Here is a 25,027-nt window from a genome sequence, read left to right as displayed (position 1 = left end):
AGTTAGGTCGAATCCCTGAACCTATGTGACTACTATTCCAAAAACGTGGTTATCCTCAGGCATTATCTTGCAGAATCCTAAATTGATTCTTCAGGGTTTTTTTTTCCACTATTAAACAAAGAAATATTAACAGCCACCTCAGGTGAGTGAAGCAGAATTGGATAAAAAATATTCAGTCTTTGAACCTTCCACATATTAACCACTTAAGCCCCGGACATTAGGCAGCTAAATGCCCAGGCCAGGTTTTGCGATTCGGCACTGCGTCGCTTTAACAGACAATTGCGCGGTCCTGCGACGTGGCTCCCAAACAAAATTGGCGTCCTTTGTTCCCCACAAATAGAGCTTTCTTTTGTTGGTATTTGATCACCTCTGCGGTTTTTATGTTTTGCGCTATAAACAAAAATAGAGCGACAATTTTGAAAAAAATTCAATATTTTTTACTTTTTGCTATAATAAATATCCCCCCAAAACATATATACATTTTTTTCCCTCAGTTTAGGCCGATACGTATTATTCTACCTATCTTTGGTAAAAAAAAATCACAATAAGCGTTTATCGATTGCTTTGCGCAAAATTTATAGCGTTTACAAAATAGGGGATAGTTTTATTATTATTTTTTTTTTTACTACTAATGGCGGCGATCATCGATTTTTTTCGTGACTGCGACATTATGGCGGACACTTCGGACAATTTTGACACATTTTTGGGACCGTTGTCATTTTCACAGCAAAAAATGCATTTATATTGCATTGTTTATTGTGAAAATGACAGTTGCAGTTTGGGAGTTAACCACAGGGGGCGCTGAAGGAGTTAGGGTTCACCTAGTGTGTGTTTACAACTGTTGGGGGGTGTGGCTGTAGGTCCGACGTCATCGATCGAGTCTCCCTATAAAAGGAATCACTCGATCGATGCAGCCGCCACAGTGAAGCACGGGGAAGCCGTGTTTACATACGGCTCTCCCTGTTCTTCAGCTCTGGGGAGCGATCGCGAGGGGGCGGCTAGAAACGCCTCGTCCTGGAACGCTCCTCACGGGTTACCGACCGCCGCATGTACCGGGGGGGGGGTCCCCATATGCCTGTACGTGCCATTCTGTGGACGTATATGTACATGCGGCGGGCGTTAACCGGTTAAACAGGAACATGTGGAATCTCTGGACAATGATTTTTTTCTGTAGTTGTAATTCTTAATGTTGTGTAAGATTGGGGTGATCAGACTCCAGCGGTAGGTGCGTTTTTTGTAAGTACGCCAGTCCAGAACTGAATTCTTAAGGGCCTGGTAGCTCACTTTTATTTAAAATGACAGAAACGTTCACAAAGGTATCATTAGCCCACACAGGGGGTTCCACCATTACTGTATCTGGAATACGCAATATTTTAGCCTCCTGGCTTACATTCTTGCCATACAGCTGCTTCAGGCCTTTAGCCTAGGCCTTAGATCTGCTCCTCAGAACCAAATAGTTTTCTAGAGTTAAACTCACTCCTGATCAGCGCCTTGCTGCTCTATAACCAAAGACATCTGCCTCCGGCAGACATTTATGCTCTGGCTGCACCCATGCAGCCTCTGACTCCTCTCAGGGAATGGGAGTCCACTTGACTCCCATGCACAGACTTCCTGTCTGTTGAGTGGAGCCCTGAGCCATAGTCAGGTCACAACTAAATAGCCCAACACACAGCTTTGCAATCAGCGTGCCTTCCTCTCCAAAATCTGGCATAAACCAGAAATCTTTAAGGTAGCACAGGGTCCCACTGCCACAGTTGTTAAACTGTTAAAAAAATGTCAACAACACCAGGGCCAGATGGTTTCTACAATGTTTATTATTTGAAACTCATAGGCCTTTTGGTACCAGACCGTTGTTCACTATTTTTCACTATTACTTAATTGGTTATATAGTCACCACAGGTGATTGGACACTGGTTAACCCAATTTTAATTGAGTTCCTTCCCTATATAACCCCTCCCAAATGATAGCACGCGCACATGCGAACGTTCGCGCGCCAGAAACGATCATTTTGAAATGATAGTTTTCGTGCCAGAAACAAATTGTTTTGTCAGTATGGAGACATGGATGGGGAAGGGCCCAAAGTGGTTGCTAGTTCCCGTGCGTAATGCAGGACACCTGTGTGCAGGCGCCAAGAGGCTGGTTCAAAAGCCCAGCACGCCAGAGCCTTCTGTAAGCAGCATGGACACAGAGCTGTGGGCTGTAAGCATCCCTGTGGATTGAACCAGGCAAACCAAAGACTCCTACTCGGCATCAGGTTGTGCAAGTAAGCTAATATATGTGTATTGTAAGACTATAACACAACAGTGATTGCATTTATATTTGTGGATATTACCTTTTTTTACAGTAAGGACTATGTCCCCGAGAACGGGGGCAAGGGCTGGTAAGAGGCATCAGAAGATCCCCGCTTATGGCTAAGGATTCTGAGCTTTCCTGTAGTTTACCTTCCTCCTCTGTCAGCCTGATAGCAGCCTCACAGGGCGAGCCCCTGTCTGGTTTTTGCAGCTTTTCCTATGGCAGCTCCTGTATAGGTCACCGAGGACGTTTTTTTAAATAAAATTGCTTTGGCTGGCCAAAAGAAAGGATTGCTACTATTATCGCAACTTCCTTAAATGATAGCAGAATACAGGGTAGATCCCCTTCATCTGCTCTGGCTCTCTCACCAGAAGAGCCTTCTGAGGGTGAAAAATCCCTCTCTGGAGATGAGGATCATGTGCAGTCTGAGGACTCAGAAGATGAGAGGATTCCTGCTACCTCTCAGTCGCTAAAGACGCAGGTGCAGTATTATGCCACTTACAGATTGCCTCCTGTGGAAGCTTCTATGTCCTCTGTTTCCTATTTGGGATCTCGGAAGTCCCCGCAGGCTGCATGCTCCTTTTCCAGTTCATCCCTTGCTGGATAAACTGATGTATGATGGCTGGGCTCACCCAGATAAACTGTTTCTCCTTCTAAGCAGTTCTCCCTCCTTTAGCCTATGGAGGAAGGTTTCACTAAGAATTGGGGGGTACCTGCTATAGATGCAGCTATTTCTTGTGTAAACAAAAGCCTGACCTGTCCCATAGACCATGCTCAGGGCTTTAAGGATCCAACTGATAAAAAACCCTATTAAAAAAAAACCTCTTCCATGGCTATGGCTGTAGTACAACCTGCAGTGGCAGCCGTTGGTGTATGTCAGTTCCTCAAGGAACGAATGAAGCAGATAATTAACCTCCTCCCTACAGAGGAGATTGAGGTTCATGAAGACCTTCTTAGGCCTTGTGTCTTGCGGTTGATGCGATTATGGACACTGTTCAACAAGCATCCCGCTTATATCCCCTGCAGGTACACATGCGCAGGGCCCTTTGGTTAAAACATTGGAGGGCCAAGGTTCTTGCAAGAAATACTTGGCAGTGTTCCCCTTTGGGGGAGGACGTCTGTTTGGGGATGATCTGGATAAATACATCCAAAAAATTACCAGAGGCAAGATTCCAAAACAAAAAGGGGATGTCAGATCTATTCTGGATTTGAAAGGCCTGAATCAGTTTCTGAACATTCGCTCATTTCACATGGAGTTTGTCCGTTCAGTTGTCTCCACCCTGTAGGGAGGAGAATCTTGGCATCAATAGACATCAGAGATGCATATCTGTATGTGCCAATATTTTCCGCTCACCAGAGGTTTCTAAGGTTTGCGATGGTTCAGTACAACTTCAGTTTGTGGTCCTTCCTTTTGGGCTGGCTACAGCACCTCGAGTGTTCACAAAAATTCTGGCTGGCCCTGGCAAGGCTAAGGGCACAAAGCATAGCAGTAACAGCCTATCTGGACAATCTGTTAATCATAGATCGGTTCGCTGTACGCTTGGGCCACTATGTGCACAGTACAGTGGAATATTCAGAGTACCTAGACTAGGTCCTCAATCTGGAAATATCCTCCTTACAGCCTTTAGAGTAGGCTGGAGTACTTGGACATGCTTATGGACTCGTCCCGAAGCCAGGTATTACTACCTTTCTTAAAGTGATTGTATAGTCTTGTTTATTTTTCCTATAAAATAACAAACTTGTTATTACCTGCTCTGTTGCAGTGGTTTTGAACAGAGCAGCCCGGATCCTCCTCTTCTCGGGTCCCTCTTTGGTGCTCCTGGCCCCTCCCTCCTGTTGAGTGCCCCCACAGCAAGAAGCTTGCTACGGGGTCACCCAAGCCCAGTCACAGCTCCCTGTGTCCGTTCAGACACGGAGCCCAACCCAGCCCCCCCCATCTCTCCTGATTGGCTAACTGACTTTGATTGATAATGGTGCCGCTGCTGTGTCTCAGCCAATCAGGAGGGAGAATCTCGGACGACTGAGGCACTCGTGGACATCATTGGACAGAGAGAGATATCAGGTAAGTATTGGGGGGGGGGGCACTGCTGCACACAAAAGTTTTTTTATCCTAATGCGTAAAATACATTAAAATAAAAAAAAATCTGACTTAACAACTCCTTTTATAAGCATGTCATATATACCAGGGGTTGAGTGGTATGGATCAAAGGGCAATACACAGACTTTCCAAACTTGTGTAATTTAAAAAGCACAGTTTGGAAGCTCTTTCTATTGTCCATACCACTGAACCCTTTCTGCACATTGGATGCCATTTTTTTTTCTTTTTTAGCTAAATAATTTTCACTTAAAATTTGCAGTGTTTTCTAATCTATTCATATCCTCTTCAGGATAGAGACTGTTTGCGCTGGACTTAGTACAGCGATTGCATCATTAATTCCGGGAAAACCTCTTAAAATCACTTGTTCAGTCAAGTAAATGACCTTCAGGAAGCTAAATAAATTATAAAATTTTGCATGCTATTAAACAAGCAAATTTGGGGATTGTGATCCCCTCTCAGTGGTTAATTTGCTGTGGCTCCACCCAACCAACCGCAAGTCATTACGGAATCCTGTCACTCGTCACTATTTGTCCTTATGCAACAGACTTAAAACAAAATTTGTTTTTTGGTCTCCTCATAACCCACTCCTATCCTATCTTTGGAACCCAGCCTTTTATCCAGCGTGGTCTTCCCCCTCATTGTTTCATAACTGGTCTTCAACCAACCTTATCCGCGCGTATAAATTCACGACTCCTGATACATTTAAACCCTTCCCCACTCACTGAGAAACACATGGTATCCCAAGCTCTGAACTTTTTTCGCTACCTCCAAATCAAACACTTATTCACATTTGGTCCGCGCACAGACTCATCTCTACCAGATATGACCAATTTCGAACGCACCTGTAAATCAGACGCTCGTGGTCTGATCTCTGCTTTCTATGCCCACATTGCCCAATTGCTAGATCCCCCACCTCATTCATCACTCCATTATGTAGTTAAGTGGGAGAGAGACTTAGGTCTCCAGCTAGACCCTGAGGACTGGTCTGAGATTTGGTCAGCCACCAAGTCAGCCTCACAGAATATAGTAGCCCTAGAAACTAATTAAAAATTTGTAATGGGATGGTATCTAGTCCCTGCCAAGATTGCCATATTCCTCCCATATTACTCTCCCACCTGCCTTCGAGGCTGCTCAGACAGTGGCACACATCTACATATATGGTGGAGCTGCCCAACAGCCCAGTTGTTTTTCACAGAGAACTTCCACATTATATCAACCTTGTTTAGCTGCACTCTCAACCCTGATCCAGCAACGGCTATATTCAATCAAAAGCCACTGGCAGTGACTAGACCGCAATTCAAACTACTCTAAAGCCTCGTACACACGATCAGTCCATCTGATGAAAACGGTCTGAAGGACAGTTGTCCTAGGCTAACCGATGAAGCTGACTGATGCTCCGTCGTGCGTACACACCATCAGTTTAGCAAACCGATCGTGTCAGAACGCGGTGACGTAAAACACAACGACATCCTTAAAAAAAACGTAGTTCAATGCTTCCAAGCATTCGTCGACTTGATTCTGAGCATGCGCAGGTTTTTAACCGATGCTTTTGCATACTAATGATCGGTTTTGACCTATCGGTTACCAATCCTTAGGTTAGATTTTAAAGCAAGTACTCATTTTTTTAACCTAAGGTTAAATAACCTATGGGACCTACATATGATCGGTTCGGACTAATGAAAACGGTCCATCAGACCGTTTTCATAGGTTTAACCTATCGTGTGTACGTGCCTTTAGAGGTTACCACTGCAGCAAAACAAACTATAGCCAAAGCATGGAAGTCCACACACCTTAGCATTGCGGAAACTAAAAACAGAATCGCCAGAGCCATGATCCATGCCAAGGTCGAAGGAATTCTGCTTGATAAGGTAAAGAAATATGAAAACTTATGAAAACCTTGGGTGAACCATTACCTCCCTGTCGATTTTGATAGTACACTACTAACTTCTGCTAGGGTACTTCACATTGCCAACCCCCTCTCCTCCCCTCGGGACTGGCCTTGCCTTACTAATTCCTCCCTTTCTCTCCTCCTATCCTCTGTTGCCTGCCTCTCGCTCATTTACAACTCCCCAATTCCCACTAGCTTTCAATTGCTAGTGACCTACTTCTCTACTATTAGGTTACTAGTATAATTATATTGGACAGGACATCTGTGACAATTTATGAGACTCATAGTCCAATCTTGAAGTGATTCTCCAGTTTTATTCGACGGAGACCCTAGCATCCTCTTTTCTGTTCCACACTAGGTTTGTTCCCTTGAGCTGAAATTTGTAAGAGGTTACACAGCATACCTGCCTCCATACTTTTCTGAGACTATGCTACTGCTACTTATAACCTTCTACATATGTAAGAATTGAGATGTTGCATGATTCTTTCGCATATAATCTCTTGCAAACCTTAACCTATTAAGGGCTGCGTCCCTGTCACCACATTGTAATACAATATATCCTGTCTTATTTTCCCTGCAGATGGGAATTTTCCTCAATGTTCTATGTATAACCACTCTATTCTTCAATAAAATGTTTGAACAAGAAAAACTGAAGAGTAAACCAGAAATAAAAAAAGGAAGAGGAAGGAAGGAATAAAAGGAAAGGAAAAGGGGAGGGAAGCAGAAAAGGAGAAGGGTCCCTGAGAAGCAATGTAGCTCCCAAAGCACACAGTAGCACAGTAGCGCACAGTAGCGCAAGCTAAGTGAAGGGTTAACCAAGGTAACAATAAGGAGTCATAGGGTGCCATAGCCAAAGGGTGCCATAGCCAAAGAGTGCCATAGCTGCTTGAACTGAGCAACTTTATCCTGGTGGATTGCTTTCATTTTGTCATGCTGCCATTTTTTATAGCAAATAAATAAGTCTGCAAATTTGCTGAAAACATTTTATTCAGCAATTACAAATACAACAATTTTCAGGCACAAAATTTACATTTTATCTACAATTATCTACAAATATTTACATGGTGAGCAGACTGATTCCTAAATCAGGTGAATTAGCAATTTGAAAATGTCAGTATTTTCATGAATATGTGTATAAAAATGTGTCCAATCTGCAAAGACTCATACATATGATAGGATAGGAAAGGCCCAGTGGTTTCAGGATTTGGATGTACTCACTCACTCTAATGCCCTTTTCACATGATCAGTTTTTCCGACATGAAAACCGTGGGTTTTTTTTCAGCAGGAAAATGGTTGAAATTTTTCTTGCATACACACGGTCACAGAAATCTTGGCTGAAATTCCGAACCTCAAGAACATGGTGACATACAGCACGTACGACGAGCCGAGATCAATGAAGTTCAATAGGCAGTTCGGCTCTTCTGCTTGATTCTGAGCATGCGTGTTTTTTTCGCATCATAATTGCATACAGACGACCGCGTTTCCGATAGGAATTTTTCCTGTCACGAAAATTGAGATCCTGCTCTCAATTTTTTCTTGGCAGGAATTCTCACAGAAAAAATGTGATGGAGCATACACACGGTCGAAATTCCTAACAAAAAGCTCACATCACATTTTTCTTGTCGGGAAAACTGAGGCCTCGTACACACGACCGATAAACTCTACGGGCGAAACACATCGTTTTCCTCGTCGAGTTCCTTGTTAGGCTTGTCGAGGAACTCGACAAGCTTGCTTTGCGTACACACTGTCAAGCCAAAATCTCCTCGTTCTCAAACACAGTGACATACAACACATACAACGGCAGGGGAAGTTCGATTCCACTGGCTAAACTCTTGGGGCTGCTTTTGCTAATTTCATGTGTTTGCGTGTTAAATAAAAGTTTGGTAAGAGATGATTTGCACTTTTCAGTCTGTTACAGCTTTAAAAATGTGTTATCTCCTTTACAAATGCTACTTTTACTCCCGTCTCATACTTTAATCTGAGCAAGCGCGGGTTTCTTAGCATACAGACGCTCGAGTTTCTCGTAGTAAACCAGCCCGTCGAGGAACTCGACGAGCCAATTTGGACTCCTGTCGAGGAAATAGAGAACTTTCTCTCTTTTTGGCTCGTCGAGGTTCTAGACAGTTTCCTCGACGAAAATGTACACACGACCGGTTTCTTCGGCAAAAAAAAATATCCTAGCAAGGTTCTTGCTGGTTTTTGCAGAGAAACTTGGTCGTGTGTACGAGGCCTCATTGTGTGTACGAGGCATTACTCTTTTCTCATGAAACCAATGAAAATATTGAAAAAAAATATAGTAAATTAACAGTATATCACATTCAATTATTACTTGCTAATTCTTAATATGTAGCATGTTCAGAAATACAGGTAACAAATAGATGTGCCAATGTAGGTGTGTGATCAGGTCTCCTGTCAACACCTCTGATTGGTGCAGATGACTTCCCATTTCTTCCCCATTTCCTGGAAAAACCCTTTCATACTTATTTATACTGTGTTCAAACCTACAGTAAGCAAAGCACAATCTCTTACAGTTGGAGAGACCTGTGACATAGCACTTCCTTATGCATCTCCCACATTTGACATAGCAATAATGAATATTCTTATTGAGTCTATTGTAACTAATGGGATGTCATCTTATTTCAGTTATACTGATAATCTTATAAATTGCTGGAAATCCAGCTATGGGTAATTATGATGACTGCACAGCCATAACAGTTAAAACCAAGCATCGGAAGAAAAACAGTAAATGGTCATTTTAAAGAAGCTTAGCAAACCTGTTTTGGTTTAAACAGGCCCTGAAGTAAATAAGACCAGAAGAGCCACTTGTCAGAAAATAAATCTTTTAACCTAAAGCATGCCTGCAGCCCAAACTTTTTTTTTAGTGTGCAAATGGGTTATACCCTCCCTTGGCTATTAAATGCTGCCTGTGTCCCCACTAAAGACATGTCTCCTGACTTCCTGTTTTGTCTGACATTTATCACATTGATAAGTAATGACACATCTCCATCACATGGTACAGCCAGCATTGTTTTATTCTTTATGTTGCAAGTAATGGAGTTTCCCAAACTTCCTGATCTGTCTGACATCCTTCACATAGTCAGCAAGTGGGGAAAGGGTATTTGAAAGTGGATTGGGGTTTCACCTGGTGATCATAGATAAATAACTTGATACAATACACAAGAAATGCTTTAGAATCCTAAAAACGCAAGAAAAGACAGTTAGTTACTCATGTGAAAGGACTTTGGGAGGAGGCTGTTTAATTTGTAGGCACTAAGTTCACAGTACTTAGTTCTCATGTTTTTCTCATTCTGTACTGAGCCTGGATGGTCACTTCTATGGTGCGTCTACAACTCTTAATGCTTTATGTGAGATTTGACTCCAAATGGTGAGCTTTCCAGGATTTACTACCATCAGAAAAGTATGTTTTAGGGTTCCTCCCCCCTCCTTTTATTTATCAACAGGAATATATTTACAGTAGGGGGTCTCAGCATCACATCATTTTCCTCGTCGAGTTCCTTATTAGGCTTGTCGAGGAACTCGACAAGCTTGCTTTGCGTACACACGGTCAAGACAAAATCTCCTCGTTCTCAAGCGCGGTGACATACAACACATACAACGGCAGGGGAAGTTCGATTCCACTGGCACAACTCTTGGGGGCTGGTTTTGCTAATCTCATGTGTTTGCGTGTTAAGTAAAAGTTTGTTAAGAGACGATTTGCACTTTTCAGTCTGTTACAGTGTGAAAATCTACATTACAAATGCTACTTTTACTCCCGTCTCATACTTTATTCTGAGCAAGCACGGGTTTCTTAGCATACACACGCTCGAGTTTCTTGTCGAAAACCAGCCCGACGAGGAACACGATGAGCAAATTCAGACTTCCGTCGAGGAAAAAGAGAACTTGCTCTCTTTTTTGCTCGTCAAGTTCCTCGACAGTTTCCTCGATTGAAAAACGTACACACGACCGGTTTCCTCTGCAAAAAAGCTCTCCCACCAAGTTTCTTAATGGATTCTGCCGAGGAAACCGGTCGTGTGTACGAGGCCTCAGTATTCACCCTCCTGGCTATTTGATCTGCTTAGATCCTCAGCCTGTTTTTTGCACATACTGAACTTATTCCTTTGGTGTCGGCCTGGTCAGATTACTTGTTTGTAAGGCCAGACAGGCCTGGGCATACACTTCTTGTGCCCATACATGCTTCTCCTGTGTCAACCTGTCTCCTAGGCAGAGGGCACTGACTAGCTAGACTAATTCTCCTGCCTGGGTAACACCTACCTGTCTCCAAAAAGTCTTACATCTGACCCTTTTGCTGCTGAAACAAGCCATCTGCATCTTTAGATGGTGACACATCATCCTCCTGTCACATATGTTGCAATGGTAAACAAATTGAGTATAACAGTAAAGCTGTGCTTGTTTGGAGCAATGTGTCATGAACAGCCTTCGTATAAAAAAAAAAGACAAGCAAGAGATTTCCAGTTAACGTGTTGTGATCATGCCACAGGCATTATAGCCCTGGGCTAGTAAGAGCAAAGCTATGGCATATTTAGATTTTACTCAGTGCATATTTAAACAAATGATTTTGCATTTGGATAAAATTATGTTTTTTTACTGAGAATTTATCACACTTTTCTTTTTTTTAAATATTTTTCAAGAAGTTTAAATTTACACAAAAAAAGAGAATGTGCTTGATTTTTTCACCAGATGTTTTGCAAACAGCAAAACTAACAGCATGTTTTGAGCTCCATCATGTCACTGCAAGTTGCCTACAGGTTGCTGTAATCAATCATCTTCCCTCTTTATGTGCCCCTCCTTCATGAAATTGGACAACCATGCCAATTGCAAAAGTAGTGTATATGCTGTTACCCAGCCCCTTCACCGTCATTTTTAGGACTGCGTTGCTCTCAAATGCCATCTTATGTGAATGCATTGCACAAACAAATTATATGCATTTAAAGCCATCTTTCACTGGGATAATTCAGTTATTAAGTTTCAAATAATATTATGAAAATTCACAAACTATACTATTTTTATAGTCACAGCTCCTATCAATCCATGTTCCTTGTTCAGTTATTTCTCCACAATTTTCAATTTTTCCTCCATTTGGTTCCTTTGTGTGCCAATTCTTGTAGGAAATTGGATTGCCATTGAGGTATACAAAAGCACCTTCTTGTTTTTTGTCATTGATTCCAAGGAAAAATCTTCGGTTCCTTGCTTTAACAACCTGAAGAATGGCTGCAGTTTCAGCACTATTCAGTGGAGTTGGCAACGTGCCCTGTGCCCCTTGGCAAGAGGCTTGGGCAGTGTCATAATTGCCATCTTTTCCATTAGCGATATACATTTTGTTTCCCGATATCACTGCTCCACTTTGAAAATTGAATGCTGTTGAAGAAGATAGGATTTTATGAAGATATTTAATAATAATGAGTTCAAATACATAAACTAGAGCATACACAGGCTATGCATATCTAGTGCAGGTTTGTATCTAATCAGCATATTTCAGCATTATTAAAAAATAAAAAATGATTTTGTTAAGCAGAGTGGGGGAAAGTTTCAACCCTTTTCAGATTTTTTATTTCTATTGCAAATTTTTTTTCACTTCCCCTGCGGTGACATATTGTCACCTGGACAGGAAGTGAGGGTAAACCACTTCCTCAAACTGAATCTATCTAAAACTAAGCTCTTAATATTTCCTCCCCCACATGTCCCTTCCCCTGACTTCTCTATCAAGATCAATGGCACATCTATCAGTCAGTCCCCACATGCCAGGATGCTAGGGGTAACCTTAGACTCTGAACTGTCCTTTCAGTCCCACATCCAATCCCTGTCCAAATCATGCCGCCTTAGCATCCTCAATATCCCCTGATATACCTACCAGCACTGGTATTTTGAATCAATACACCCTTGTCAGCTAGTTATAGCTGCACTGTAACACGTTTATTTTGATGTTTTATGTTTTTTCATTGGATTGTTATTATGATCAGTAGACAGACTGTATCTTTTCACATATAAATATTTGCTACACTTCCTCTACACCAGACCTGGGCAAACTACGGCCCGCGGGCCGTATACGGCCCGGCGGACCTTTTAATCCGGCCCACCCCCGCCGCCGAAATCGCCGCCGCCGCCACGTTAATCACTGCGGCGGGGAACATTAGACAGCGTTCGTTTGAACAGCTGTTTTCCCCGCCGCGCATAGACACTCCCCCTTGGACGGATCTGTCCAATCGCGAGCAAGGGGGAGTCACATAGACACTCCCCCTTGCTCGCGATTGGACAGATCCGTCCAAGGGGGAGTGTCTATGGCATAGACACACCCCCTTGGACGGATCTGTCCAATCGCGAGCAAGGAGGAGTCACATAGACACTCCCCCTTGCTCGCGATTGGACAGATCCGTCCAAGGGGGAGTGTCTATGCGCAGCGGGGAAAACAGCTGTTCAAACGAACGCTGTCTGTAATGTTCCCCGCCGCGGTGATAACAGTAGGCAGGGCCGGGAGGGGTCACTGTGCCCATCACACGCAGCCACTTGTGCCAACACATGCAGCCACTTGTGCCAACACATGCAGCCACTTGTGCCAACACATGCAGCCACTTGTGCCAACACACGCAGCCACTGTGCCACCATAAATTGTCGCCACTGTGCCAATCACACGCAGCCACTGTGCCAATCACACGCAGCCACTGTGCAATCAATTGTTACCACCTTTTCAAAACACAGCCACTGTGCCAATCACATGCAGCCACTGTGCCAATCACACGCAGCCACTGTGCCAATCACACGCAGCCACTGTGCCAATCACATGCAGCCACTGTGCCCATCAAACGCAGCCACTGTGCCAATCACACGCAGCCACTGTGCCAATAACACGCAGCCACTCTGCCCATCAAACGCAGCCACTGTGCCAATCACACGCAGCCACTGTGCCCATCAAACGCAGCCACTGTGCCATCACATGCAGCCACTGTGCCAACACATGCAGTCACTGTGCCATCAATTGTTGCCACTGTGCCCATCACACGCAGCCACTGTGCCATCAATTGTCGCCACTGTGCCCATCAAACGCAACCACTGTGCCATCACACGCAGCCACTGTGCCATCACATGCAGACACTGTTTAATCAATTGTTATTGATTAAACAGTGGCTGCCTGTCCCCAGCCTCTGTCCCCCTCCTCTGTCATGTCCCCAGCCTCTGTCCCCCTCCTGTGTCATGTCCCCAGCCTCTGTCCCCCTCCTGTGTCATGTCCCCAGCCTCTGTCCCCCTCCTGTGTCATGTCCCCAGCCTCTGTTCCCCTCCTGTGTCATGTCCCCAGCCTCTGTCCCTCTCCTGTGTCATGTCCCCAGCCTCTGTTCCCCTCCTGTGCCATGTCCCCAGCCTCTGTCCCCCTCCTGTGCCATGTCCTCAGCCTCTGTTCCCCTCCTGTGCCATGTCCCCAGCCTCTGTCCCCCTACTGTGCCATGTCCCCAGCCTCTGTCCCCCTCCTGTGTCATGTCCCCAGCCTCTGTCCCCCTCCTGTGTCATGTCCCCAGCCTCTGTCCCCCTCCTGTGTCATGTCCCCAGCCTCTGTCCCCCCTCCTGTGTCATGTCCCCAGCCTCTGTCCCCCCTCCTGTGTCATGTCCCCAGCCTCTGTCCCCCCTCCTGTGCCATGTCCCCAGCCTCTGTCCCCCTCCTGTGCCATGTCCCCAGCCTCTGTCCCCCTCCTGTGCCATGTCCCCAGCCTCTGTCCCCCTCCTGTGCCATGTCCCCAGCCTCTGTCCCCCTCCTGTGTCATGTCCCCAGCCTCTGTCCCCCTCCTGTGTCATGTCCCCAGCCTCTGTCCCCCTCCTGTGTCATGTCCCCAGCCTCTGTCCCCCTCCTGTGTCATGTCCCCAGCCTCTGTCCCCCTCCTGTGTCATGTCCCCAGCCTCTGTCCCCCTCCTGTGCCATGTCCCCAGCCTCTGTCCCCCTCCTGTGTCATGTCCCCAGCCTCTGTCCCCCTCCTGTGTCATGTCCCCAGCCTCTGTCCCCCTCCTGTGTCATGTCCCCAGCCTCTGTCCCCCTCCTGTGCCATGTCCCCAGCCTCTGTCCCCCTCCTGTGCCATGTCTATAACAAGTACTCGTACCAGTTTTCCAACAATGATATTTACTGCTTTTTATAAAGAAATACAATTGATTTTATGCAGTATTGAGTTTAGCCTTTTGGCCCGGCCCTCCAAAATATTTTTAGTTTCTCATGTGGCCCCATCGAAAAAATAATTGCCCACCCCTGCTCTACACTTTTACTCCATTCCCCATATACAGCGCAGCAATACTCTTTTCTCTATATTCTGTGCTATTCTAATTTTAGTATCCTCCCCAACACAAAACTCAGGCTGTTTTTATCAAATGTGACAGAGAACTTGTTAGAAGTTATCAGGCTGATAACAGAGGAACAGAGCAGGAGAAAGCTGTGGGACATAGTGATTTGAAGAGAGATAAGAAAACCCTACAGATATATGTGCCTGTCTCAAATTTCATGAATCGGGTTTTCATCCACTTTAACTTACCTTTCTTGAGAGAGGTGATGCTCCTTTCTAGAGCAGCTACTTTGTTTTCCAGATTTGTAATTTTAGTTGAAAGGGAAGGATCTGAAAATCATTAATTAACCATTTAATAATTATTAGTGTATTAAAACTAAAACAGACACAATCAATATTAAAGCGGAGGTCCACCCTAAAAATAAACTTCATATTAACAGGTTCCCTGTAAAATAAAAAATAAAATTTTGTCTAAAAAAAAAAAAAAAGTTCTTGCCTGTAAATAGCTGTTACTAGGCAGATTTCCTAATCTGCCTACTTTCTGGTCTGCGGTGGATCTTCTTCCCTTCCTAACCCACCTGGCCTCCTGGGAAATGGGTGTCATAATTTCCCAGGAGTCTGTGGGCTTTACTCTGCCGAAAAATCGCGTTATACAACGGGGTGGGACGTTCCTCCGTCGCCGCCCGTTGTCATGGCAACAATTCTAACTACGTGCGCGGTTAGACTGTGCATGCGCAAGATCAAGAGGTGCATGCTGGTTACCCAGCATGCACCTCTTTCGGGAAAAACAGGAAGACAAATGAACTGGGCTTCACCTGCCCACAGCTATCATGGAAATGGCCACAAGATCTCAGAGGAGATATACATTATGTTTGTAAACAGATTTATGATACGATCTTGAAATATTGATATGTTTGTAAGAATATTCAGTGTAATGATGTTGAGATTGCCAAAAAACAAACAAACAAAAAAAAACATTATAGGGTGAAGACACTCTAATACAGGAAGTGTGTTACTGGCCAAATCACCAGGTAAAAACAGATGGAAAAAAAGCATGAAAAAAAGAAAACGAATGCAGTCACCACATCTAAGGATTAGGATTAGACATATTTAAGGCCCCTTTCAGACATGCGGACCATATGTTCGCTTTTTCATCCATCCGTGTATGGATGAAAAAGGGACATACATTAATCCCTATGAGATAGCGGTCATCAGTGTCCGCAATCCTCCAATTCTTCAGACGGAGGAAAATCCTATTTTTCCATCCGTCTGCAGAGCGGATCGGGTAAACACGGACAGACGGTCCGGGTTCATCCGATCCTCCCATAGAGAAGAGCAGCTATCTGATGGGGTGGTCCCTGCACAGTGTGCAGGGACCACCCTGTCATCCGCCGGCTCAGTGGAGATCAAAGGAGCAATCCTTGCTGAGCAAGCGGATGTTCACAGGGAGGATCATCACGGATCCGTCCGGTGTGAAAGGCACTTAAGAGTAAGGATTTATGACATAAATCCATGGAGATCCACAAATTTGTATTAGGGACTGTGACAGAGTGGTCAGTTATAAGAAGACTAATATTGAGAAACATATTTGTTTATAATCCACTAATGGGCCAAACAGCCCATGGGCCTTACATCAGGCAAACTTTGTACCTTCGGCGGAGGAGTCAAGCAGGACAGCACCAACCCACCCAACCACCGAGGCAAGCTATAGACATAATAATGGAGTTATAACAAAGATAGTGACCATAGTAACTTATTTATCCTACCCCAAAAATAATAATATATACTTAGAGAAGAAATTTTAATTTATTTCAAAGTATATTTATCCGTGTGTCCTAGAATATTACCTTAGCTTTCCAGCAAAACTGAGTTTAAATTGTAACATGATCTTCTGACCAGAAATGTATTATTGTCAAAGTAAAAAGTGTTACAAACTGTTCCCTGTATTGTGGCTGACACTAACATCTATTTCAGTGAGACATTTTAAAGACACATTTTGGAACATTTAAGAACTTAATTAATGTGCTTATCAGTCTCAAATACTGTATATATCCCAATGGAATCCAGTGAAGAAATCTGAGAAGTGTTTCCAAAGTTGCATGAACAAAAGGGGCATTTGGAAGTTTTCCATGACACGTTGACTCATTACACATGCTGGCCCAGATTCAGGTAGATTTGCCCATTACTTACACCTGAGCCGCTCAGCTGAATTTCTCTGCGCTGTAGCAATTTTGCCAAACTGCCACGATTCAGGAATCGTTTGTTCATTTAATTTGCTCCTGTTTAAGGCAAAGCTGAGGGCGCAAGGCCGTGCAAGTCAAAGTGGGTGTGCCCCTATGTAAATGAGGATTTTTCGGCTCAGCAGAGGTTTGCTAGCATAATTTCAGGGCAAATCCTGCTCAGCTGCTTGCACTGAGCAAATAAATAGGAGCAGACTTGCGCAGGTTCTTTGCTGAATTTCATCCTGCTTTTTCCTACCCCCCCTGAGCAAGGAAATTCAGCCCTTTTGCAAGACATGGCACCTCCCAAAGGGACCAAAAAAAGGGAGGCCAACTATGTGGCTGCGGAGATGGACATCCTGATTGCTGCACTCCAGCAGCATAAGGAAGTCCTATATGGTGCCCAGCGGGCAAACACCACCATTGCCCAAAGGAGGGCTATATATGAAGCCATTGCCCTGGACATCAATGCCCTGGGTAATGAAGTGCGTACCTGGGATGACATCCAGAAGAAATTAAATGATATGAGGCGCAGGGTCCGTGAAAAACTGGCTCTTATCAGGAAGCATACCGGTGGCACGGGAGGTGGTCCGCAATGTATGATCCGGCTCAATCAGGAGGAGCAGCTTATTGCACAAACGTTCGTGCAGGAGCAGGTGGAGGGACTTGAAGGGTACGACTCCACTGTTGGGAACTTGGGGACTGGTAAGTTATTTTTCTTTCATATCTGCTGTGCATCATGGGAGGGGGTACAAGTGAACATATTTGTGGGTAGAAGTGAAGATGTAAGTATTATTTTTCTTTCATATCTGCTGTGCATCATGGGAGGGGGTACAAGTGAACATATTTGTGGGTAGAAGTGAAGATGTAAGTATTATTTTTCTTTCATATCTGCTGTGCATCATGGGAGGGGGTACAAGTGAACATATTTGTGGGTAGAAGTGAAGATGTAAGTATTATTTTTCTTTCATATCTGCTGTGCATCATGGGAGGGGGGGGCAGTCATACTTGACACCCATGTCACTCACCAATCAGCCAGCTGTCTCCATACATGTTCTTGTCAAACTCAGTTGGGATGGGGCTGTGTCGGTAAATAAAACTGTCATGGCTTGACCCTGGGTGTTTGGCACGGACATGCCATATGAGGCCATGTGCATCCACAATCATCTGCACATTTATCGAATGCCAATGTTTCCTGTTGCAGTAGATATGCTCGAGGAGCCGGGGGGGGGGCGTAGTGCCACATGGGTACAATCTATTGCACCCACAGTGCGTGGAAATCTGGCTAATAAATAAAAATCACTGATTGCCTTCTGCCGCACGTCAGCCGTGGTTGGTTTGATAAATTGTGTGCCCATTCGTCTGAGTATTGCAGGGATCACTTGGTGCACACACCTGCTCATGCTGGATTGGGACATCCCCGCCACCATTCCACCTGTGCGCTGAAATGAGCCACTTGACAAAAAATGAAGGGTTGCCACTACCTTCACCAGTGGCTGCACTGCCTGTCCCCGATGGGTCGGGCTGCTGATGTCATCCTGCAGGATTGTTACCAACTCAAGGATGACTTCAGGGCTAAAGCGAAACATGCGATACACCTCAGTATCAGTCATCTGAAAAAGGTTGTAGCGCCCTCTGTAAATCCTCTCCCGTGCCCTCCTACGAGTCGGCTCAGTCAATAGAATATCAAGAACCATAGCTGCCCCTGGCATGTTGGTGCACAGATGTGAGGTCCCGAAAATGTGGGTGCTCTGCTTGTTCAGATCGTCTGTCTAGGTGCTGCTGAAGTTACGCGCTCCTTCAGATGACATTTGGCCATCTTTTGCTAACTTGCCCCTGCTTTTAACAGGAGCAAGTTTGCCCAGGGAAAAAAGCTTGCGCGCTTCCAGCGCAAGATGCGCATCACACGCGCATGTTTCTGAATCATCGGCAGTACCTAATTTGCATATTCGCTGAGGGAATTCCATGAAGGCGCAACTTACACCCCGCGCAAAATTGCGCGAAAATTGCGCAGGAACAGCTAGGATGCGTGCGCGGGAAAATGGCCGCATTTCAGGCTTAACTGGTTTACAGAATCAGCCGCAAATTTGCATAGGAGCAAATCAGTACTTGCGCGGCGAAAATCACACTTGTTCCCGCGCAAGTGCTTCTTGAATCTGGGCCGCTGTCTTTCAGGTGTTTGACTTTCATTTGTGTAATCTGTGCACTGTTACCAGAAAGGTATGACCACCCTAAGCAATTCACTTTCATGAATTTTGTGAAGAATAGAATAATTTTTATTAATGTCTCTAAAAGGCCAGTATTAGCAGTTGTGTGTGTGTTTTGGGGGTGTTGCATTCTTTAAGTATAATTTTTAAGAGTAGATGTCTTTTTCAAGGCCACGTTACATGTGACAACCTGGCAAACTATATATATATATATACAGGTGGTTCTCAAAAAATTAGCATATTGTGATAAAGTTCATTATTTTCTGTAATGTACTGATAAACATTAGACTTTCATATATTTTAGATTCATTACACACAACTGAAGTAGTTCAAGCCTTTTATTGTTTTAATATTGATGATTTTGGCATACAGCTCATGAAAACCCAAAATTCCTATCTCCAAAAATTAGCATATTTCATCCGACCAATAAAAGAAAAGTGTTTTTAATAAAAAAAAGTCAACCTTCAAATAATTATGTTCAGTTATGCACTCAATACTTGGTCGGGAATCCTTTTGCAGAAATTACTGCTTCAATGCGGCGTGGCATGGAGGCAATCAGCCTGTGGCACTGCTGAGGTGTTATGGAGGCCCAGGATGCTTCGGTAGCGGCCTTAAGCTCATCCAGAGTGTTGGGTCTTGCGTCTCTCAACTTTCTCTTCCCAATATCCCACAGATTCTCTATGGGGTTCAGGTCAGGAGAGTTGGCAGGCCAATTGAGCACAGTAATACCACGGTCAGTAAACCATTTACCAGTGGTTTTGGCACTGTGAGCAGGTGCCAGGTCGTGCTGAAAAATGAAATATTCATCTCCATAAAGCTTTTCAGCAGATGGAAGCATGAAGTGCTCCAAAATCTCCTGATAGCTAGCTGCATTCACCCTGCCCTTGATAAAACACAGTGGACCAACACCAGCAGCTGACATGGCACCCCAGACCATCACTGACTGTGGGTACTTGACACTGGACTTCAGGCATTTTGGCATTTCCCTCTCCCCAGTCTTCCTCCAGACTCTGGCACCTTTATTACCGAATGACATGCAAAATTTGCTTTCATCCGAAAAAAGTACTGTGGACCACTGAGCAACAGTCCAGTGTTGCTTCTCTGTAGCCCAGGTCAGGCGCTTCTGCCACTGTTTCTGGTTCAAAAGTGGCTTGACCTGGGGAATGCGGCACCTGTAGCCCATTTCCTGCACATGTCTGTACATGGTGACTCTGGATGTTTCTACTCCAGACTCAGTCCACTGCTTCCGCAGGTCCCCCAAGGTCTGGAATCGGTCCTTCTCCACAATCTTCCTCAGGGTCCGGTCACCTCTTCTCGTTGTGCAGCGTTTTCTGCCACACTTTTTCCTTCCCACAGACTTCCCACTGAGGTGCCTTGATACAGCACTCTGGGAACAGCCTATTTGTTCAGAAATTTCTTTCAGTGTCTTACCCTCTTGCTTGAGGGTGTTAATGATGGCCTTCTGGACAGCAGTCAGGTCGGCAGTCTTACCCATGATTGCGGTTTGGAGTAATGAACCAGGCTGGGAGTTTTTAAAAGCCTCAGGAATCTTTTGCAGGTGTTTAGAGTTAATTAGTTGATTCAGATGATTAGGTTAAGAGCTCGTTTAGAGAACCTTTTCATGATATGCTAATTTTTTTGAGATAGGAATTTTGGGTTTTTATGAGCTTTATGCCAAAATCATCAATAGTATAACAATAAAAAGGCTTGAACTACTTCAGTTGTGTGTAATGAATCTAAAATATATAAAAGTCTAATGTTTATCATCACATTACAGAAAATAATGAACTTTATCACAATATGCTAATTTTTTGAGAACCACCTGTATATATATATATATATATATATATATATATATATATATATATATATATATATAGTGGTGGTGGAACCCTGTGCGACCTTAAAGACTGTTGGTTTACGCCAGATTTTGGAAAGGTACGCTAATTGCACAGCTGTGTGTTGGGCTATTTAGTTCTGACCTGACTATGGCTCAGGGCCCAACCTAACAGACAGGAAGTCTGTTCCTGGGAGTCACGTGGACTCCCATCCCTCTGAGAGGAGTCAGAGGCTGCATGGGCGTAGCCAGATTATGCATGTCTGCAGGAGGCAGATGTCATTGGTGATTGAGCAGCAAGACGCTGATCAGGAGTAAGCTGGGTGTGTGCTTAACTCTAGAAAACACTGTTTGTTCTAAGGAGCAGACTTAAGGCCTAGGCTAGGGGCCTGAAACACCCGGATGGCAAGAATGAAAGCCAGGAGGCTAAAGTGTTGAGTATGCAAGATACAGTAATGGTGGAACCCCCTGTGAGGGCTACTGATGTATTTGTGAACTTTTTGTGCTTTTAAATAAGTGGGCTACCAGGCCCTAAAAAATTCAGTTCTGGACTGGAATACTCACTAAAAACGCACCTACCGCTGGAGTCTGATCACCCCAATCTTACATTATATATATATATATATATATATATATATATATATATATATATATATATATATATATATATATATATATATATACACACACACACACACACACATGCTGTATATATCCAACCATCTCTGTGAGAGAGAAAAGACATTACCTGAATCTCCCTTGTCTCCTTTTGCACCAGTAGCCCCTTTAGCTCCTGCAGTCCCTGGAGAACCTGTGGCACCTTTTAATCCAGCTGATCCCGGTGACCCTGCAGTTCCTGCTGGACCTGCTGGTCCTCTGTCTCCTTTTATTCCTTGTGTACCTGTAAGAAAAGATTACATTTTCAGATATAATTCTCATTTACAAATGGACCTTATTCATCATCTTTAGACGGTTCATATTTCTCATGTACCTGTATCTCCTTTATCTCCTTTGGCACCAGCACTTCCCTTTATTCCTGCGATACCTGGAGATCCTGGAGAACCTGAAGCACCTTTGGCACCCAAAATCCCAGGAGTACCTGAAGCTCCATTGGCACCAGGTTGTCCTCTTTCTCCTTTTAGACCTTGAGCGCCTTAAAAAAATATTTTAAACACTTTAAACATCATGTAAATGACACAGTATAAAAAACACTGCAAAAAACACAGTGGAAACTACTAACGCCTGTTTTATACACATCCCATACCGTGTGATGATACAAGTGTGATGTCAGTTGCTGGGATTGTATAAGCAGGATAACTTAACTTAATTGAATATATCATTGCCAGGTATTGTCTATTGAAGTCAATGAATAAAAGTCTATATACTGTATCCTTTATGAATATTCCAATATGATTTGAAGAGATATAATTATATCATTCTGAAAATTGTAAAAAAGAAACTGCATAACATCATTAGATTGCTACCCTGGATTTCCCTCATATGAGATTTACCCAGTTTCCATGCACACCAAATCAACATCAAAAGCCTAACAATGTAAAAGGGAGTCACAAAAATGGCATGGTAATTAGAAATGGAATTAACATTTATGTTACTGTTATTACCTCCCAGCCATCATTATAACATTTTTGAAGAGCTGAGAAACTGAGGCTGTGCAAAGAAACAGGAAATGTGTCATGCTCTATTTCATTGTAGCCTGAGCCCTTTTAACGGCAATTCCAGACAACTATGCTCTAATGTCTCAACAACTAACATCAAAATTTCTCCCAAAAAAGCCAAATAACATAATTCCTTTGGAGGTCTTTTAATTATTTTAAGTTTCGGTCCTCATTATTCTCCCCCAATGAGTTAGGGTCTATTAACCCCTGATGCTCAGGGTATATCACAATGTCACCTTTACTGTTTGTATTACTATATTTCTAATTTTGTGTCTGTTTTTTGTTTGTTATATATTTCGAATTTCACACACATACCTTGTGTTCACTTTCTTTGATTTGGATACATATGTTGTCTCGATAGGTCATTACGTATCTTATGTTATCCATCTTTTAACCTCCCTGGCGGTATGATTCTGTCTGGAATTTTGTACCAAAAGCGGTACAATTTTTTGCATGGAAATTTGATGATATGTATAATAGGCCTGCAATTCTTAGTAATTACTTACTTAAACCTGACCAAACAAGACTCTAGTAGACATTCCAGATGTGATAAATTTGAAACACAAACTCATGAATTATAATCTAATCAATAATATAATTGTATTCAATAATGCAATGAAAAATAATGACATTTGTCAAACAAAGAAATTCAATAAACATCCTAAATCTAAAACATTTTGAAGCATGGAACTAGACAAAGTCCGACGTTGCAATCAGGACAATAGTACCGTGTTTCTTTTCGGACTTTTTTTCCATTGCCATCTCTCTTGGAACAGCAAACGACGCACATCCTGGTAGGCGCTAACTTTATTGCGGTACGTAGTCTATAAAATGATGACCTGTCAGGCGTTCTGGGTTGACAACGTCAACAGCGCGTCGTCCAGGTCTGTTAGCAGATACTGATGGCGTCGGGTGGTTGACAAAAATCTGCTCAGCCACCTTCCAGATAAAGTCCGAATGAACAAGAGGTATTTCAGTGTTTGCTTTATAAAGGATATAGGCATTCCAAAGGCATTGTTTCAGTAGATGCCTGAAAATCTTTTTGCAGTATTTCTTCTGCTGTTTCCGCATTGCCGGGTAAAATGTCATTGCCTGTTCGGCTCTGTCGACACCTCCCATCGTGTGATTATAGTCGCTTAAGCACATCTTTCCCATGTTTTGTGCGGACCATGGCAGTGGAGGTGCTGTGCACGGTGCTCATGAGACACACGTCCTTCTTGTCTCGCCATCGCATTGCCATCATTTTACCCTTTTGAAAGGCAACCATTTCTCCAGTTTTTCGTTTTTTCTTGCCAAACATTGATGGCATGTCACGTCGGTTTGGCCTCACGGTACCATACCCATCGGTTTTGTTTAGGAGCAAAACCTCATATAGTTCCTGAGATGTGTAAAAATTGTCCATTGTCACACAATATCCCTGGTTCAGCAATGGGTCCAGCAGTGTAAGGACAGATGATGTGGCCATCCCATAGAGGCTGTACCTGGGGTTGAACTTGGTACCTTTACCGGTGTAAATGACCGCATTCCAGATATATCCGGTGGATGATTCGCAGAGCATGTAAAATTTGATGCCAAACCGCACTCTTTTGGATGCAATAAACTGTATCCAGCTCAGGCGTCCCTTGTAGGCCATCAGACTTTCGTCCACACTGACGTCCCTTTCTGGCACGTAGGTCCGCTGGAAGTTGGTGACAATCATTTGGCACACCTCCCAGATTTTATTTAGTTTCGCGCAGGATACGTGGCCTCATCAAACTCTTCGTTGTTGGCGAAGTGTAAATTCTTCATGATGAGCGAAAAGCGGTATTCGGACAGCACGTTGCCAAAAAATGGAGTGGCCAGTAACTTATTGGTGGTCCAATACCATTTCTGGAGCAGTTTCCCCACCACCCCCTGAAGGATGATGAGTCCCAGAAACTGCCAGATGTCCTCTTTAGTCACCGGTTCCCATTTTCTGAATCTGGAAAACCTGGCACACAGCGTAACGGATCGCTGATCATGTTAGCAGTTGGTTTCTGTGACGATTTTTAAAATTACCTCCTCAGTAAGAAATAATTGCAGGTACGCCAGAGGGTTGTCACTCTCCACATCTACCTTCATCCCAGGTGATCCAGTGAATCGGAATCTCGGGGACGCTGCCTGGTCCGTACCGCTGTCTATAGGGCACCAAGTGCGCACATCGCTTAGGACAGGTGCGGGATCATCGTCGTTGTCACTTTTTGGATCAGTGTCAGTGTCAGATCCAGATGACAAATCTCCCCACGACTCACTATCGATCTGTTCTGCGAGCAACTCTGCCGCTGTCGCTCAACTCATCCAAAAGCGCCTTTGTAGGAAAGGGCTTTTTTGATGCCATTTTCAAAAGATTTTTTTTATGGGCACAAATGACAATGGCAAGGGGCACTGAAAGGGCACTGTGTCAGATTCCAAGGTGATACAGTGTAATCCTCTCAGATTACATTGTATAACCTCCTTTTATGTGTTTGTGTTCACGTTTGAATTTGCCTCCCAGTTCCGCTCCCATGCACCATTGCTG

General features: G+C 43.9%; 1 protein-coding gene across 1 annotated transcript in view; it reads right to left on the bottom strand.

Annotated features, from left to right (window-relative positions):
- Positions 1-10,249: 10,249 nt before the first annotated feature.
- Positions 10,250-25,027, bottom strand: part of LOC120909064 (collectin-46-like) — a 37,826-nt gene continuing 23,048 nt past the window's right edge. The window contains exons 8-11 of the mRNA XM_040320690.1: positions 21,807-21,968; positions 21,564-21,716; positions 14,802-14,882; positions 10,250-11,654 (exon numbers count right to left, since the gene is read on the bottom strand). Coding sequence (XP_040176624.1) covers positions 11,275-11,654; positions 14,802-14,882; positions 21,564-21,716; positions 21,807-21,968 — 776 coding nt within the window. The 3' untranslated portion in view covers positions 10,250-11,274. The remainder of the gene's footprint in view (positions 11,655-14,801; positions 14,883-21,563; positions 21,717-21,806; positions 21,969-25,027) is intronic.

The sequence above is a fragment of the Rana temporaria genome, chromosome 8 (assembly GCF_905171775.1).
Source record: "Rana temporaria chromosome 8, aRanTem1.1, whole genome shotgun sequence".
In the NCBI taxonomy this organism is placed as follows: Eukaryota; Metazoa; Chordata; class Amphibia; order Anura; family Ranidae; genus Rana; species Rana temporaria.
The sequence above is the reverse complement of the archived record's forward strand: the minus strand, read 5'-3'. Positions and strand labels throughout refer to the sequence as shown.